The sequence below is a fragment of the Lates calcarifer genome, linkage group LG15 (genome assembly GCF_001640805.2).
Source record: "Lates calcarifer isolate ASB-BC8 linkage group LG15, TLL_Latcal_v3, whole genome shotgun sequence".
In the NCBI taxonomy this organism is placed as follows: domain Eukaryota; kingdom Metazoa; phylum Chordata; class Actinopteri; family Centropomidae; genus Lates; species Lates calcarifer.
In genome coordinates this window covers 11,175,704-11,192,369 of record NC_066847.1, presented here as the reverse complement: position 1 = coordinate 11,192,369, position 16,666 = coordinate 11,175,704, and the positions used below count along the sequence as shown (strand labels likewise).

At 39.8% G+C, this 16,666-nt stretch overlaps 1 protein-coding gene across 2 annotated transcripts; it reads left to right on the top strand.

Annotated features, from left to right (window-relative positions):
• The first annotated feature begins 1,337 nt into the window (after positions 1-1,337).
• Positions 1,338-16,611, top strand: kcnj14 (potassium inwardly rectifying channel subfamily J member 14). Of its 2 annotated transcripts, none has more exons than XM_051076410.1 (6): positions 1,338-1,507; positions 7,763-7,924; positions 8,127-8,605; positions 8,810-11,415; positions 12,435-12,752; positions 13,529-16,611. In XM_051076410.1, the coding sequence occupies exons 4-6, from the start codon at positions 10,357-10,359 to the stop codon at positions 13,757-13,759; spliced, it is 1,608 nt and encodes a 535-aa protein (XP_050932367.1). In that variant the 5' UTR covers positions 1,338-1,507; positions 7,763-7,924; positions 8,127-8,605; positions 8,810-10,356; the 3' UTR covers positions 13,760-16,611. The 2 variants fall into 2 exon arrangements, with proteins under 2 accessions (XP_050932367.1, XP_050932366.1); XM_051076409.1 differs by having other exon boundaries at positions 8,127-9,123; positions 9,541-11,415.
• Positions 16,612-16,666: the final 55 nt, after the last annotated feature.

Here is a 16,666-nt window from a genome sequence, read left to right as displayed (position 1 = left end):
TAGAGTGATTCATCAGATATATTTTCTCCTCTTGAATGTCTCTAGTTTTCCTGAATGTCATCTTCGTTAACAACAATCCTCTGGTTCTTTCTAAACCTTCATGTTTTTCTCAACTTACATCATGGCCTCCCACATCACTTCCTCTGTGACTCTCTGTCTCTACCCCCTTCCCTCCCCTCCCGGGCAGTTTTCCACAGGTCAATTACAATTAGTGTTTTGACACAAACACTTATGCAATTTTAAATGACACAGGTCGCCCCTGTTGCATGTGTAAATCTATGTGACAATGACTGAGTTTATTGTTATGTCAACATATTTTGTGGACTAACAGACTGAGATTATCCATGGCATAGGTTTGTAGTGTAGTGTGTCTATATGTTTACATGTTTATGTTGCTGGATGCAGCTGATTGTTGTGGCTGCTGTCTTATGTTGCTTCTTCACCATTTGCCCTCAGTCATCTCCAATCTGATCCTTATTTCCACAGAATGACTGAGCTCATGACATCATAGGTCACTTCTTGGGCGCCTTGACAGATTAAATCAGATTAAGTATTCGTAAACACACACTCTCCCTCTCTTCCCCTCACACACACACACACACACACACACACATGGTTAATGGTCACTTTGTCTGTGTGTCTCTCTGTCACTCAAGTTCAATTTTACATACAAATTCAAATTAGCTTTATTGCCATCACTATGATTAAGGATAATATTGCCAAACGTTGATAGGGTTTACACTGTCTCTTAGACACACAAACACAACAGCAACAGCACACACACAGAGAGAATTCACTGAAATAAACTTTACACTAACATCAGTAAAATGTATTTTTCGTAATGATTTCTTTAACAAACAGATGCGACCTCACTTTAAGTGATTGTGTTACAGTAATCTTGGATTATATTCAATGTGTCAGAAGTGAACTCTGACGTTTAAAAGTGCACAGAAATAAGAGGTTTTTAAAAGGGTGTGTTTTTAATTAGACCACAAATGTATGAAGTCGTTTATGACGTAATTGACAATAGAGACATGAAATAATTATTAGACCTTGTTATGGCTTTATCTTTAAACAAAAAATACAAATTAATTTATTAGCTATTTGTGTGACAGTTTTGATACAGGAAATCTATGTGTTTATTAAAAATAAATAGTCAATGAATTAAATTAGTTATGTGACATCAGTTATTCACGTGTATTGAACATATAAACTGTGATTTTAATATCGATGAATCAGACAGTATGATACGACAAGGTCAGGCGCGTGGTAGCCTCGTCTGCCATTGGGGACAGATACCAACGCGACGTGAGCGCGCTCGTCCGCCACATGAGGGCTCGCGGACACTTGACCGCACCGCCAGCACAGGACGGCTCGCGCACTGTTTCCAACCAGTTGTGTTTGTTTTAATTTACCAAAGTAATCAACCGTTATGGACAGATAAAGTACATTCAGGTCGTCCGTCACTCACCGCGCTGAATTAACGTGAGGAAACTGTCATCAGAGGGTAAGTGCTGCACTTCAGTGCGTAGGAAGTTCTTTAAACACCACAAAATATTTTCATATCGTTTATATCGAATCACTGTCGATTGAATTTTACCTTTATGGTCGGCGGTTCTGCATGTGAACTTAAAGTTTCATGTAAAAAGCAGGTGAACGCACTGTTTTTAACCCCTGTAGCCAAACTGAACGGTATCAGGCAGATGCTGCAGTTATACACATCTGGGTTTTGCTCAGAATGTGTAAAACATTGCAGCCTATGTGAGAGTGAGGATGGCCTTAAGTTTTTTTCTTTCATAAAAAAATTTGGAAGTTGGAAAATTATAGTTTACATTGATTTCTGACTATTTTTTAATCTTAACTTGTGCAGGACTGGGGATGAAAAAAAAAGAATAAAAAGATGTTAGTGTCAGGTTAACAGCAACCAGTGAAGCAATGACAGAGCAAGAACTGAAGAGATAATGTGGCCAGAAAGCTTGGTGTGCCCTGATGATTCAGCCTTATTTAATCCTTTTTTGTTTTTGTGAGTGGTGAACTGGTAGAAAACACAGCTGTATTTTGAAATAGGTTTTAAAATGACGTAATGCCTCTGGACAACTGACAAAAACGGTGAGACAAACCGCTGTGAAACACATGTACAGGACACAAGAATTGTGATTTTATGATTTTGAAAGTGTTGCAGTGTTTATTTGCAGTGGGTAGCACACACAGATGATAGATAGGTTTCAAAAATGTCATGATGCGTTGTCAAAGGTTTTTCACAGAGGTACATGGGGTAAAGAGGTCATATTATAAGATGCCCACAGTTTTTTTTTTTTTTAGGGTAACCATAGATCAAAAGTTATTTGACCTATACAAAGCTTCTGTGGCAGTTTGCAAGTTAACATCATAACTAATGATGGTGAAGGGTACTCTAGCAGTTTAGCGTTGCACATCCATAACTTCTGGATACATAGGAGGGACAGAGTTTTAAAAAACTGATGAAGCAGAGACCAAAGATTTTTTTACCTTTAGTGTCAGGTGTTGGTCAACCTTCCAAAAACCCTGCATCCCAATTTCCCTTAATACAACATGATGGCATATTTTGCTTAGACCCTCCCTGCTTTGTTAAGGCTCACATCATTCAAATGTCATGTCCCATTTTGTTTGTAGAAATTGTACTTCTTCCCCACTCAAGCCACTTTAACTTAGGATTTTCAAGAAAAATGTGATTAATAATATGACAGTATATTATAATATTGTGATATAGAATCACTACATTGGTATTGCAGTTCAGCTGCAGCATGGCTGTGTCCTTTTACTCCAGACATTTTAACTGCTCTGATTTCTACATACTATGTTTATTTCACAAGTGTATAACATCAGTCACTACTAAAGCTCCATCCTTTAATTTCCAAAAGGGTATTGAATATGCATTTGCACAACATGTTAGTCATGCACTTACTTTGAATATTGACAGCATCATCATAACGAGACATTCAGGAGAGCCCTGACACATTGTTTTGTGTGCGCCTTTCAGATGCACTTATCTGCAAATAGCATCACTCTGTGTTGTTCATGGGCAGAGTGAGTGAAAGCAGCTGATGTGGTCATGACATGCTGTGCAGTGGTGTGTTGAGACCATGTTCACACTCAGTAACTTGAAAAAAAGAAACATTTTGTGCGTTGTAATTTAAACCAGTACAGTAGTCTGCCAATTAATGCTATGTTTGGGAAAATGAAAATTGGTGATGCACTAAAGCAGAAATACACTAAAAAGACTTTCTAAATATGTGAAAAGTGTTTCTATATAAGTATAATGACAATTAGAAAGACCCAGAACAGGGCAGGTATTTTACTTGCTGGTTGTTCCGTATTTTACTTGTATATGATTTTTTTTTTTTTTTCCAACAGAATAGGTTTGGGATAAAACAGTGTAAATGTAATAATGGTAGATGTAACTTTATCTGCCTTAATTAGAAAAGAGTTGCAGCATCTTAACTCCCCTGATTAACATTTCGTCGTCATCACACAATGACCTCGATCACTGCACACAGCTCAGGGAGGGACGGCAAAAGAAAAGTTTCAATTAGATGGAATAAGGCCCAGTGCCAAGATGACTCCACACATGAGAGAGAGAGAGAGAGAGAGAGAGAGAGAGAGAGAGAGATGTTCTTCAGTGAATTCCTAGTTCCCAGCTCACAATATTTAACCAACTCTAACCATACACAGTCAGATTTTATGGGGGGATTGGGGTCCAAAAAATAATGGCCCAGGCAATTTATTGTTGTATAAACCCTTTCTTTGGGTCCAGAGGAAGCTGTGTGAGGTCTGATAAATTGTCTGAAGTGATATCACTTGAGTCATTATCAGCTGGGGCTGAAGACTACAAGTTTGAAAATGGAAAACAAAACAAAACTGAGTGTAGGGTTAGAAGAAGTGATGTCATCACGCCACTGTAACCTGCTCCTTAGCTCAGCTTGAGGTTTGCAGTCTGAGGCTACATTAGCTGCTACAAGCATTGCACCCCTGAATATCTGACCAAACTATCCTGTTGTGGATATTGCAGGCTCCAGGTTTGTGTGGAGTAGAAAAGGTGATATCTCTGGGTTTGCTGCATCGATTTTGCAAGAGCAAATGTCGAATCAATGGCGTACTCTACTCTTTTATGCAATTCGTTTATGCAAGCTGATTCCCATGCTAAACTGCACTGAAACCAGTGGCATTGAATATGGTAAACCATTCAACCTTCCAGTTCATAGTAAATGGGCTAAAACATGCAGAACCATTATCTTGCATTCAACTTAAAGCCTTTTAAGATGTGTATTCATCCATCTGTTGAAAATGTTTTGCAACATGATCTGAACTTTTTGAATGAAACCCTTCATATTAAATTTGAATGCTTTAGAGACATACTTAATATAATGTCACCTAATATTCAGTTGGATTTTAGTCTTTATGATGCAACATCCATTACTATTTGGTGCTCTGGTGCTGCAGCTACCAGCTGAAGTTATTGCTTCATATGAATGATGCCCCCAGATCAACACTTCACTAGACCAGAGCTTTATTGATCAGATTGGCTAAAATCAAGAGTTCACTGCAGTGCTCTAATGTGTCTGCACATTTGTTTGATATTTTCAGGCTTTGCTGTTACAGTGGCTGCAGTAGGCCATTAGTGCTCATTAGACATGATTTAAAATCTGCTTTGTGAAGCAAACTGAACAGAATAACTAAGCCTAAAGTAAAAGAGACTGAATTAAATAAGCCTGAGACAGAGAGCCATGTGACACTGAGAGAGAACCAGAGAGAAACTCAATCTGTGCCCTGGTTTCTAACCTTCACTGATCAATAACAAGTATTGATGTCCCCATATTTGCATTGTGGCCTCACAATGTAGAGGTTCACTTAGGTTTTGTGCATTGTGTCCACAGTGTTAATCTCCTGAACTCTTGAATCATCAAACCATTAATGACCCATGAAAACACGTCATAGAGTGAAGTAGATTGTGAATATTATGTCAATCAATTGTTGCCAACATGTAGTTGTTGTGTTTAGAACATAAGAACAGGAAACAGGGTAGATCATATGTGACAGAGGAGGCATGGAGAGAGACTGAGCAAAATGAAGAACATGGTTTATTCAGTGCCTTTTTCAATGACACTGAAATCATATTCTCTGCAGACCTAATCTTTCCACATAACACCTTAATATGGTCAGATAATCTGGATAGAAAGAGGACAGGGGAGGTGCCACAGAGAGAAAGAATACATGGTGAGAGACCCACGGGGAGAGAAAGGAGAGAAAGATAGGTGGTGAAAGTGGATTAATGTGGTCGTGCAGGAGCTTTATGAACGTGATTGTTGAAGCAGATGTTTTGCTGTACCAAGTTTTTGGGTTAATGTAGTACTCAAAATTTTTGCTAATTCAAACCAGTGAGAGTCGAATAAGAAATAATGCGGCCCACTTAGTGGTTTATTTGCATTGGCTATGGCATCTTTGGCTGCTGATAGGAGGCTGAGCATTGACCTAAGAGAAATTACTTACTCAGCATAAGATTTTGGTATTTTAGATTTTAGTTTATGCTGATGATTAAATTGAATTTGTTTAGATTCTTTTAAGTTGTTATGTCCATATCAGAAGGGTTAATTATTATTATGGCATTTCAGGGCAGTAAAATACACAACAGAGAAGCCATGGTCCTTGATAGATCATGTGTCTCCCAACCATCTTGGTGGTGCCCTGTAGGCTGTAATCAATTAGGTATGTAATTGCACCTATATCTTAAAGACTTTGGGAAAATTAATTATAGAATGGTTCAAAGCTGCAAGTCAAGTCAAATTTTGCTTTTACAGCCTACAATATCACAAATTTACCCCAAGGGACTTAACAATCTGTACAGCATTACAACACCCTCTGCCCTTAGATCATTAAATCAGACAAGGAAAAACTAAAAACCAAGGTGATGTCATCAGATTTCTTGTTTAGTTTGAACAACTAAGAAATTAAATGTTATTAAAATGTAGGATGAGAAAAAGCACCATATTCTCATATGTGAGGAAATGCGAATCGTTAAAGTTAATAATTTTTGCCAGAGAAGTTACTTAAATGATCAGTCACAGTAGTTGCCAGCTATTTTTCTGTCAACTAACCAGTTAATTGACTAATCATTACATGTACCTGGTTTGGTGTAAATATAAATAAATAAATATTCCAATAAGGAGAAGGACAGTACATCTCATGTAAAATAGACAATGGCCAGTTCAGTGAACAATTATTATTGTATTTTCAGTAACCTGCTGGACTCTACCCAGTATAATTGACCACTGTGTAATCTAATATCAGAGGCTGATGTTTGCTGCAAACCTATTAACATTAGCCCCAACACATCTTCCAGTCCTCATCATATAAGGAAGGACTGTGGATTGGTTTCTGCTCGGGGGGCCTGAAAGTGTGAAGCAACAACTTCACACCGCCAATTTTCTCACACACCCCTGCGTGGAGTCATTTGAGATATTTGCCACCTCACCATGATAAGGTTAGGCAACACAAGAACATGTGGACTCTCACATTGCCTATACACACATACACACACACACTTCCCTCATCACCTCCTCTAGCTACTGTCGTCAGTTGTCCAGCAACACTTCAGCCCAATCACTGAGATAGCAGACCTGAGAGCTTGTTCATTTGGTAGTGTTGGCAGGAACTACAGCCGAGGCACCAAGGTCAAAGCCTCCTCACGCAACACAAGCCTGGCAGAATCTCAGAATTACTGATGGGATATATTTTTTATTTTCTTGTATCTTTTCAGATCAGTGGTTATATTATTATTATTATTATCATAAGTAGTAGTAGTAGTATTGTTGTTGTTGTTACTTTTTAAAAACTTATATATGAATTGGAGCACTGCAACACAACAATTTCCCACAAGGGATGGATTAAGTGTTTTGATTCTGATTCTGTCTTCCATTTTTAAGACCCTAAACGACTGCATGGTTCAGTTTGAGTTCCAATGTTGTTCCTTGTCTAAGCTACCATCATTTTTTTTATTTTTAGAATTTTACCACATTTAGCTGTGTAATATAAAACTTAGTAGTTACTTTGTTTTATTCATGCATTTTGGTTGAACATTTGTTAGATTCATTGACTCATACTACTTTGTTTCCTAAATCCTGTTTATCCCTTAACAGATCCCACCTGTGTCTGTTAATAGATATTCTTGCCACTGTCTATAACAGTAGTGGTTCTTATGTAAGTCCTCTTCGGATTAACAAAACCATTGGTGAGATTACCGAAGTCACGAGCGCAGCTGTAATCCACAGCACATCGCCATCGCCACAGCAAGACATATTATCTTGTCACCCCCAGTCCTTCCTCTGAGCTACAATCCCAGCGTCAACCTTTGACCAAGACCAGGAACCCGCCCACTCCCACCCCCCTCTCAACTCGACCAGTCTATTGGCTTTAATCCACTTTTTATGAAAGATTATTCATCCTGTACCACTTGGTATCTTGATTCAAAATGAGAATGAGAAACTTTGTTATTTATCAATGGCTTCATAATATGATAACCTGTTTGATGCCTTAATTGGTCTCCCTTTGAAATTCTATGAATAGCCTCTCTGCAGTCATTTAAAAATTATGCAATGGTTGACATTTGAATATATATTAGCTGCACTGCACCTGTTGACCACCTGTTGTTATGCTCTGTGTAAAATATTTAGAATTTTAAAGGTGTGTATTCCGTTACTTAATTGTTTCTCTCTGTTTCTCTTCACAGGCTACATGACTGCATAGGCACATCTCTGTGAAATTTTGCCTTTATGGGGTTTGGTTCTTCACGTTAGGATTGTATGTGGGAAAACCTCTGCAAGTATCTGACTGAAATCCAGTAACAATCCAAGGACTGCATGAAAGAAACCAAAGAGATACACTGTCAACAGTAGGTTTTTGATTTCCATCCATATAGACATTTATCGTATAGAGCATACAGAAGATTTAAACAAATATAAAACGTGAATAGATGCATTAATGTGAAGAGTGAACAAGATGCGTAACTACTGAAGCATCTGTTTCAAACACAGTTTTGTGATATCTACCTTAACTTTGATTTTCTCTTTTTGTTTGTTCTCATTTCTTTTAAGACTGGCAGTGCACTAGACAAGAAGGCTCTAAAACAAGGGAATACAAAACAGACACCAACAACTCTGCAAAGGAAACGGAACAACCAGCAAACTCTTTTGTTGTCTTCTCTTGTGATTTGTCCCCCCAAATCACCAAAGCTCAGTGCTTTTACTAAACATGTGTCAGAAAGGAAGGTCAACACATAAGTAAAGATGAACCCATATGTCACTTCTCACTTCAGGAGGGATCTCTTTCCCCATTTCCATTTGTTGTAGACTTTTGTCTACTTTGCTATTACTGGTTGCCTGAAATGGCTTCTTCCATATTTGCACAGTTACAGCTGTAACTTTTGTCAAATGTTTTTTAGTTCCATTTGTACTTAGAACACTTCAGGGTCACGCTTGGGGGGTTGATTCTGTCCGTTATTCCAAAGAGACTGGATGTGATACTTTCTGTGCTTTAACTCAGTAGTAGAGTTCTCTGGAAATGGTTGGGCAAGGTAAATACTAATACTACAAGCATATCTTTTTATTGCCAGATATATTTGCACATATCTCTTTTCCGTAATTTATACTTTATCAGTTTTAATGAAATAGATCCTGCATGTCCTTATTAGCACATTGCATCATATAATAATCATATCTGTTGTCTGCAGAAACTCTCTCTGAAGTTCAGGTAGCCTTTTGTGATCTGGTTCAAACAGGGATGCTGAGTAAGAGACCACAGCCCACAATCCCAGTTACGCTCTCAGCCTCCTTAGTTCTCAGCTCTTCTCCTTCTGTGGCATAGAACTGATCTATCAACCTTGGCACCAGACCACCAGAGAAATGTAGAAAACTTCCTCAGGTGACCTGTGTACTTACCTTTTCCATCCATATAAATCTTCCACTTAAAGCTAAAAACATGAGTAATGTTGGAGATGGATCAAAGTAATCTCTCTCTGTTGTTTTCTTCTCTTCTTCTTATCTTTTGTCAGGCATAGGTGAATTCTCAGCCGTAATGCTGAGCTGTAATGAGGTATGTCTGTTCTGAGAGACTAACTGTTGCAGATGATTGCTAACAGCCGTGTAGTTCAGGTCAATATTATCCATGCAACAGTCAGTACACAAAGCAAGTCTTCTCCAAATTGACAATGGCCATCAAACATATATGCAGACCTTTAGAAAGAAAATGTGAAATTGTTAAAGCAGTGACATGACTGAACAGGAAATGACAAACAAAATCTGTTTCAATTGGGCCCCTTTTGTTGGGCAGAAGTGTCATTTCCCTGACTTGTGAAGACCAATACAAGGTCTAGTCAGCTGAAACAGATACGCTGTATTCAGCACTTTATCCAAGATGTATTTGTACTGAATTATGATTGATGAACAATGTCTGTAGGCATTTAAATTTCTGAACATGCTGTATTCTTTGTTTCCTCATGCCCATACCAAGGGGTTGTGAAACTGGGATGAACTTTGATCGTAAGATTTGGCATGTTTTTTTTTTTTTTTAATCTTTTTTGACTGCATGTTGGAAATGTTTTTATCATATCGTCCTGTTGGAAATTAATTTGGACTTGTCTGTCTTATTCAGCTGATTTGCAGCTTGTCACAATATTATAAAGGGTACCTTATAGTGACCTGTAAATCCTGAAAATGTCTCCATCTCAATCCTCTTGCTCCATTGCATTGTCAGTTTATTAATACCTGCTTGAGGCTTTCCTTTCATTGTTTTGAACTGAACGAGACCAATCCTGCATGCTCCTGTGATGTCTGTTGAGTCAACACAGCCCTGCTACTCCTTGTCAAACCAATTATTGCAAACAGGGGAGCACAGAAATAGATTCCTTAGGCTACTGGTTACTCCTTCTTTTCAGCTCATGGTACTTTGCTTTCTTCAGTGAGTATGATTTAACTGGTTTGTTAATGAATGTATCCGTGGACCTATTTCAACAAAGCCCACTTTGTTTGCTGAGGGATCAATAACTGAAAGGATAGACTGTCCTGAGAAACAGCAGTACAGCTTGCAAAAAGGACACTGAAACAAGTGACCGATCAATGTCCTTGGACGGGACTATCCTCTGGGTTATCTTTGGCCCCTATGGACCTACAATTATCTCTTTAAGAGGAAAAACTGGCTGTGTTGTTAGCACTTCATTTAATTTCACTGACTGCATCAAGGTGCATCAACAGTCAAATCAAGGCTCACTGAGAAATACTGAGAAACTGTGAACTTCTCCATAACAGAGAGGAAACTTTCTAGTATATAATGGGAGCGGCACGTGTGAAACGCCGCTTCAGTGCTGTGGTTGATGGGCCAGTGGAGGAGGAGGAGGTCATGAGGCTGGCGCAGAGTGCTGCAGATCCGGCTAGGGCAGGGGGGAGCCCAACAGGGTCTGGGACCCCAACCAGCCCCTCCCCGACCCATGCCCTCAACGGCAAAGCTCTACCTCTTCAGAGCAACACCAACAATGCACGGAGGCAGAGTGCCATCGGAGAGTTAGTCGGAGGAGATGCAGGAGGAGAAGGCGGGGTGAGAACAGGAGGAAAGTGCTCAGGGCTAAGAAGTGGAAGAGGCAGTAGTGGAGGAGGAAGAGGGGAAGGCCATTCATCCTCAGACCAGGATTCACTCTCTTCCCCCTTCAGTACCAGCCGCCGGCGCACTAGGCGCTCAAGCCGCCGGCCCCGACAACGCTTTGTGGGCAAGGACGGACGCTGCAACGTCACCTTCGTCAACATGAGCGAGAGGGGCCAGCGGTACCTCAGTGACCTCTTCACCACCTGTGTGGACATCCGTTGGCGCTGGATGCTGGTCATCTTCACCCTCTCCTTCCTTCTCTCCTGGCTACTTTTTGGATTTGCCTTCTGGCTCATTGCCTCCGCGCATGGGGACCTCTCCATTCGGCTTTCCCCCAGCTCAGGTGCCTCTCTGGGATCAGGAGAGTCCAGTTCTGGAGGAGAGTCTGATAGAGAGACAGTTGTTGAGGAGCCGTGCTTCCTCCAGGTGAACAGCTTCATGGCGGCCTTTCTTTTCTCTTTGGAGACGCAGACATCCATCGGTTACGGATTCAGAAGCGTGACCGAAGAATGTCCCCTGGCGGTGGTGGCGGTCGTTTTGCAGTGCATCGTGGGCTGCATTATCGACGCCTTCATCATCGGGGCAGTCATGGCAAAGATTGCCAAGCCCAAGAAGCGCAATGAGACACTGGTGTTCTCGGAAACAGCTGTGGTGGCACTAAGGGATGGGAAACTCTGCATGATGTGGAGGGTTGGAAACCTACGCAAGAGCCACCTGGTAGAGGCACACGTCAGAGCACAACTACTGAAGGTAAGTGGAGGGACGATGTATAATGACCATGATGAAAAAAGAAAGAGGTCAGAAAGTATGGCAGCAATAAGACTTTTCTTTGTAAGGAAAAGGTCAAAGAATGATCTGGTGAGATTAGAAGAGTCAGGGAAAAGTTTTTTTAAAAAGTACCAAAAAAATAGAGGTTGCTACTGTGAGAGATGGCAGTAGAGGAAAAAAGGTTGCAGTAGAGAGAAAGAGAGAGCGCTGAGACCATCTGGCCTGTATTCTGTGGACCGTAGTTAATGAGAGCTTGTTTTATTTTCCCTCAGGGGTTAGGAAGATTTACCATGGATTAACTTGCCCACAATTCTTTAACCGAGAACTATTGTCCTTTGTCATCTCATTTTCCCTTGTGTGTACTGTATCTATGTGGGTTAGGTTATTGCACTGTATGTATGCTTATCTTTACCCTACTGTCTGGTTTGGTCTTATGTGGGTAGTTTAGTTTTTTTTCTGAATGTTTTGTCATCATCATCATCGCTATGTGTGTATACATGAGTGCATGCTGTCTGAGATGTCTGTAGATTCAAAATCTGTTTAACACTGAGGCTACAGCATAGATAATTTGATATCTCCTAATAGCATGACCATATTAAAGTTCAAACAGGGCAAATGGGATTTAGTTTGCGAGGATCAAAGAAGTACAATTATAAATGCCGGGACTGGATATTGTGATATAGTAATAGTTAGGTGAGTGATAAGTCTATGCGCGGTATGGCTAAAACCTTGCATTGTCGAATTCAACTGAATATAATAACCAAATACTAAGCTTTTGGGTCACTGTGACAGTTCAAGACAATTTTATTAATATTTATACTCTATTGTACTTGATCATGTCTCGCCTGCCTTTAGCTTTTGTTTATTTCATACTGGAAATCATTTCCAGTATCCATTTAATATTTTACCACGTGAAAATCTATTTTGCAACGTCTAATGTGGAAAGTTTTATGTACCAAATGGTGACTTTGTTTTACTCTCTGTTCCCAACCTGCTTTTAGCCAAGGGTGACACCAGAGGGAGAGTTCCTCCCACTGGACAACGTAGACATCAATGTGGGTTTTGACACTGGTACTGACCGCATCTTCTTGGTCTCACCTGTTACGATTGTCCATGAGATCAATGATGAGTCACCCTTCTTTGAGATGGACCGAAAGACACTGGAGAGTGACTCTGAGTTGGAGGTAGTGGTCATACTCGAGGGAATGGTGGAGGCCACAGCCATGACCACACAGTGCCGTAGCTCCTATCTGGCTTCCGAAATCCTCTGGGGACACCGCTTTGAACCAGTGTTGTTCGAGAGGAAAGACTGCTACCAGGTCAGAAAGGAAGCATAGAGAGATATACAGGAAAGATATGGATAGTTCCTTTGCCTTAATGCTAAGTCTGAAATAAAGTGGTATTCATTACTTCACTGTAGTTGGGAGCATGTATTACATGCTTTTAGCCATGTTTGCAGCATGACTCTGGGAATGGTAGCGTTGTTTGATGAATCCACCACCAGTCCAAACTGAAATATCTCAACTGTGTAAACCTGCCATAAAATTTTGACATTCATAGTCCTCAGGGGATGAACCCTAATGACTTTGGTGATCCCCTGACATGTCATCTAGCTCCACCATCAGGTCAAAATCTTAACGTATCTAGTGAAATATCTCAACATCCACCATATGGATGTATGTTAATGATTTTGGACATTAATGATCTTTCCTTATTATCACTTGACATGTTGTCTAGTGCCGCCATCAGGTCAATTATTCAGTTTGTCCAGTACTTTGATTTATGACCAAACACCTGCAAAATGTCTGAAATTCCCATCAGCCTTAGTTGTGCTTTCTGTTTAGAGAGTGTTTATTAGCATGCTGACACACTAAACTAAGACAGTGAACGTGGTAAGCATAAACCTACTAAACATCAGCATATTAGCATTGTTACGGTGAGCGTGTTAGAATGGTGATGTTTGCATTTAGCTCAACGCACCTTTCTATCCAAATAAAGCCTCACAGAAACACCAGCTGAGATGTAGACACTTCATCTTGTTACCATACAAATAAAATGTGTTCTTAAAAAATTGCGTATTCTGCTCTTTTTCCAGGTGGATTACTCGTTCTTCCATCGGACATACGAAATCCCTAACACACCTTCATGCAGTGCTAAAGAGCTGGTCGAGCAAAAATACATTCAAAGCTCACGTTCCTCATTCTGCTATGAGAACGAAGTGGCTCTGCAACTCGCTTCCCCTGATGATAAGCCTGACCAAGACCCTGAGTGTCCCTCCCCACCGACCCAAAGGCCATCCCTGGCAGACCATCTCCACTACAACTGAACTTGATGGACTGCAGGCCTCAAGGGAAAAGAGGCAGGGAGTTGTACTAGGAGTTTAGAGGAAGTACAGACATAAAGAGGGGCTTAGACTGGAAGGAAAGAGCAGGAGAAAGAGAGACAGGATTAAGTGGATAGGGCCATGATTTTGTCATTTTCAGGACTGTTTACAGTGATTGGACAGGAAAGAAAGTCCAGAACAGGGGTTAGTTAAGAGATCATTAGAAGTTTGTAAGATTTAAATAGGCACAATTGGCACAGATAAGAAGATTTTTTAGAGAAATAGAAAGGAAAAGGACAGATAGAGCAAGGATGTAAGGTTTCGGGTCAGTCCAATGGGGATATGAGTTACTACACTGGCCGAGTTGTCTGATTGGTCCTGGCAATCTTTCATAATCATTGAAAACTTGTCTGCTGAGTCTCACATCTGGCCCATCACTATCACAGCACTCGCATCTGGCTCTAATGCCTGTCTGGCAGGGTATGCAACAGCACCCCATGGTGGCTCTAGCCTGCAATGGCACCTCCTTTTTACGTGATCCTGGAGAAAATTTGACCTCTATTTTAGGTCCCTTTTGTATGCAATAAATAGTAGTGTGCTTACTACTCAGGAATGTACTCCACTATGATGCTGACTTATCACTTTAATGTTTTATTTTCTCATGGTAAGTATGGATAGTGCACATTTTGTGATACTTTGACCTTGGGAGGCTGTTGAGAATGTAGTTGAGTAGTAGGCGAGCAACAGTAACATGGAGAAACAGCTGAAAACTAGCAGCGGTTTTGAGCAGTTTCTTTCCCATGTAATGTACTGTATGTTGTTTGGGTTTTTGGGGGGCTTTTTTTCAATGTGTCATGCAAACACTGTTCATTGAGGGTAATGTTTTCTTTACTTAATCCACCATTTTGTGTTGAGTTGAATGCCATCAGGTTAGAGGGAGCATTGAAGTGTTAGTCATCTTCACTTCGGTGATACACGATGACAGATGACATTAGATGTGTCCAGACCAGTTAATCACCTTACCTTCTTTCTTGCACTACTATCTACAGTATTGTTTCATGTTCTCTGTTGCTAAAATCAACCACATTGTATTGTTTTGCTCTGTTACTTTTGGATTCCAGTAGTTAGCGACTTAACTAGGACATTATAATCTTTTAAGTGTCTTGACACTTGGGTGACCTTTGATGTTTTGGGCTGAATCCAAAAGGAATTGCTCTCATTGACTCAATGCAGTGGAAGCCTGCAGATACATCCAACAGCACTAGAACAGTATTGCGTTTAAGTGGATGAGGTGTTATGAAGATAATGACAAATGACTTACTTACATCTCTGAGAGTAAAACAGCTATCTACCAGCTGCACAAATGAGGATAAGGATCAAACTGGAAACCAGATGACGTTCATAGAAAATTGTTCTGTATTTTTTGTGCCCATAAAATCATGTAACACCCTCCCAGATCTGATGTGTTACTGTTGGTTTCTCTCACAAAATGTGAGAACAGTGTAATGGGTGGTGCCTTCATAACAAACTACAGGTTTTGCAACTGGCATCTGCAATAGTTACTGTCATGTTTAAAATATGCTTATTTTTATTGTATGTATTTGCATAATGGTATTTATGCAAGAGGTTTTTTTTCACCTTAACATTTACAGTATCTTTCTCTAAGTAGACAAAATGTCTATGCAAATAATTACTGTGAATCTGCTCAGTGACTGAGTAGTGTATAATCATGCACTGATAACAGAAAGATGCTTTTAGCTGTGTATAAGGTAGACTATGTCATAGTTGCACTTTGTAGGCATATTGCAGAGCACCTGAAATGTTCTTGTTTATTTTAGATTCTGTAATAATTTACAGAAAATTATGCCACCTGAGTATTTAGAGTTTGATTATAGAAGATGTTGGTAAAAGAAGGAAGGAGTGTCAGGAATGCATCTTGATATTTGACCAATTTGACCAATAATCAGCTTGTTCAACACACAAACTGGGAACTTGTTCTTTGTACTTTGCACTATATGGAGACTAATATCATTGAAGAAGCTCTACAACAGCACAACAGTGTTGCTGGATCAGCACAAGTTAACCTCAAGGCATCAATCGCAGTGTTTCACTTGTGTTATTGGAACGATATTCTGCGGTTACCTCAGGGGGATGAGGCATTGATGACATATTATCTGTTACAATTAATGTTAATGCTGTTCTGTGTTTGTGTCTTCCCTCACACTTCTCCTTTATGGCTACCATGTTCTATTTATAGGCTGCACGGTGGGTCATGTCGTTCACCCTGCCTCCATTTCCATGAAATGTAACTTGAACTTATAGCACCATCACTTTAACTATGATAGCACTTTTTAAAACACCCCAGAAAGAAACAGACAGATGGATTATTTGGTTATTTCACTGTTGCTTAGGATTCACTTCTCACAGTAAACATACTAGATTTTTTAAAATCATAGGTATTTATAATATACATAATGTAAAATACATAGTAAACAGTAATACTATACACAGCACATTTTTAATAAATAAGCAAAATGAAACCATTTACAGCTGTAGCTACCTTTCCTTGGTTATTTTTTTTAAAGTAAAGGGAAACCTCTTTACTTTAAACATCTCTGCTCCAACACTGAAATGTAATTACAGAGCTGCCTCGGGCACAGAGCATTTCCAAGTGAAGCTGAACTGTGTTGTAGAGCAAATAAAACAGGGATTGAACTGCAATTACGGGTTGATTCTTTCTTTATTCTCTCTGTAGCCCACCTTGCAGTTCATGCTGCAAGTCTATAAGTCTCTTACAGATGCAAAACAAGTGACCAAATCTTGTTTTGTCACAGAGGGAAGTGCAAAAAATGTTTTCTGTATTTTCACTATAGAGTCTGGACCTAAACAATGTTTTGTTTTGTTTTCAGG

Bases quoted from the DNA above. Each gene is read 5' to 3' on its own strand.
- kcnj14 (XM_051076410.1), top strand. From the start codon at position 10,357: ATGGGAGCGGCACGTGTGAAACGCCGCTTCAGTGCTGTGGTTGATGGG. The intron at 11,416-12,434 runs GTAAGTGGAGGG...ACCTGCTTTTAG, and splicing joins TCAGAGCACAACTACTGAAG to CCAAGGGTGACACCAGAGGG. The intron at 12,753-13,528 runs GTCAGAAAGGAA...CTCTTTTTCCAG, and splicing joins AGAGGAAAGACTGCTACCAG to GTGGATTACTCGTTCTTCCA.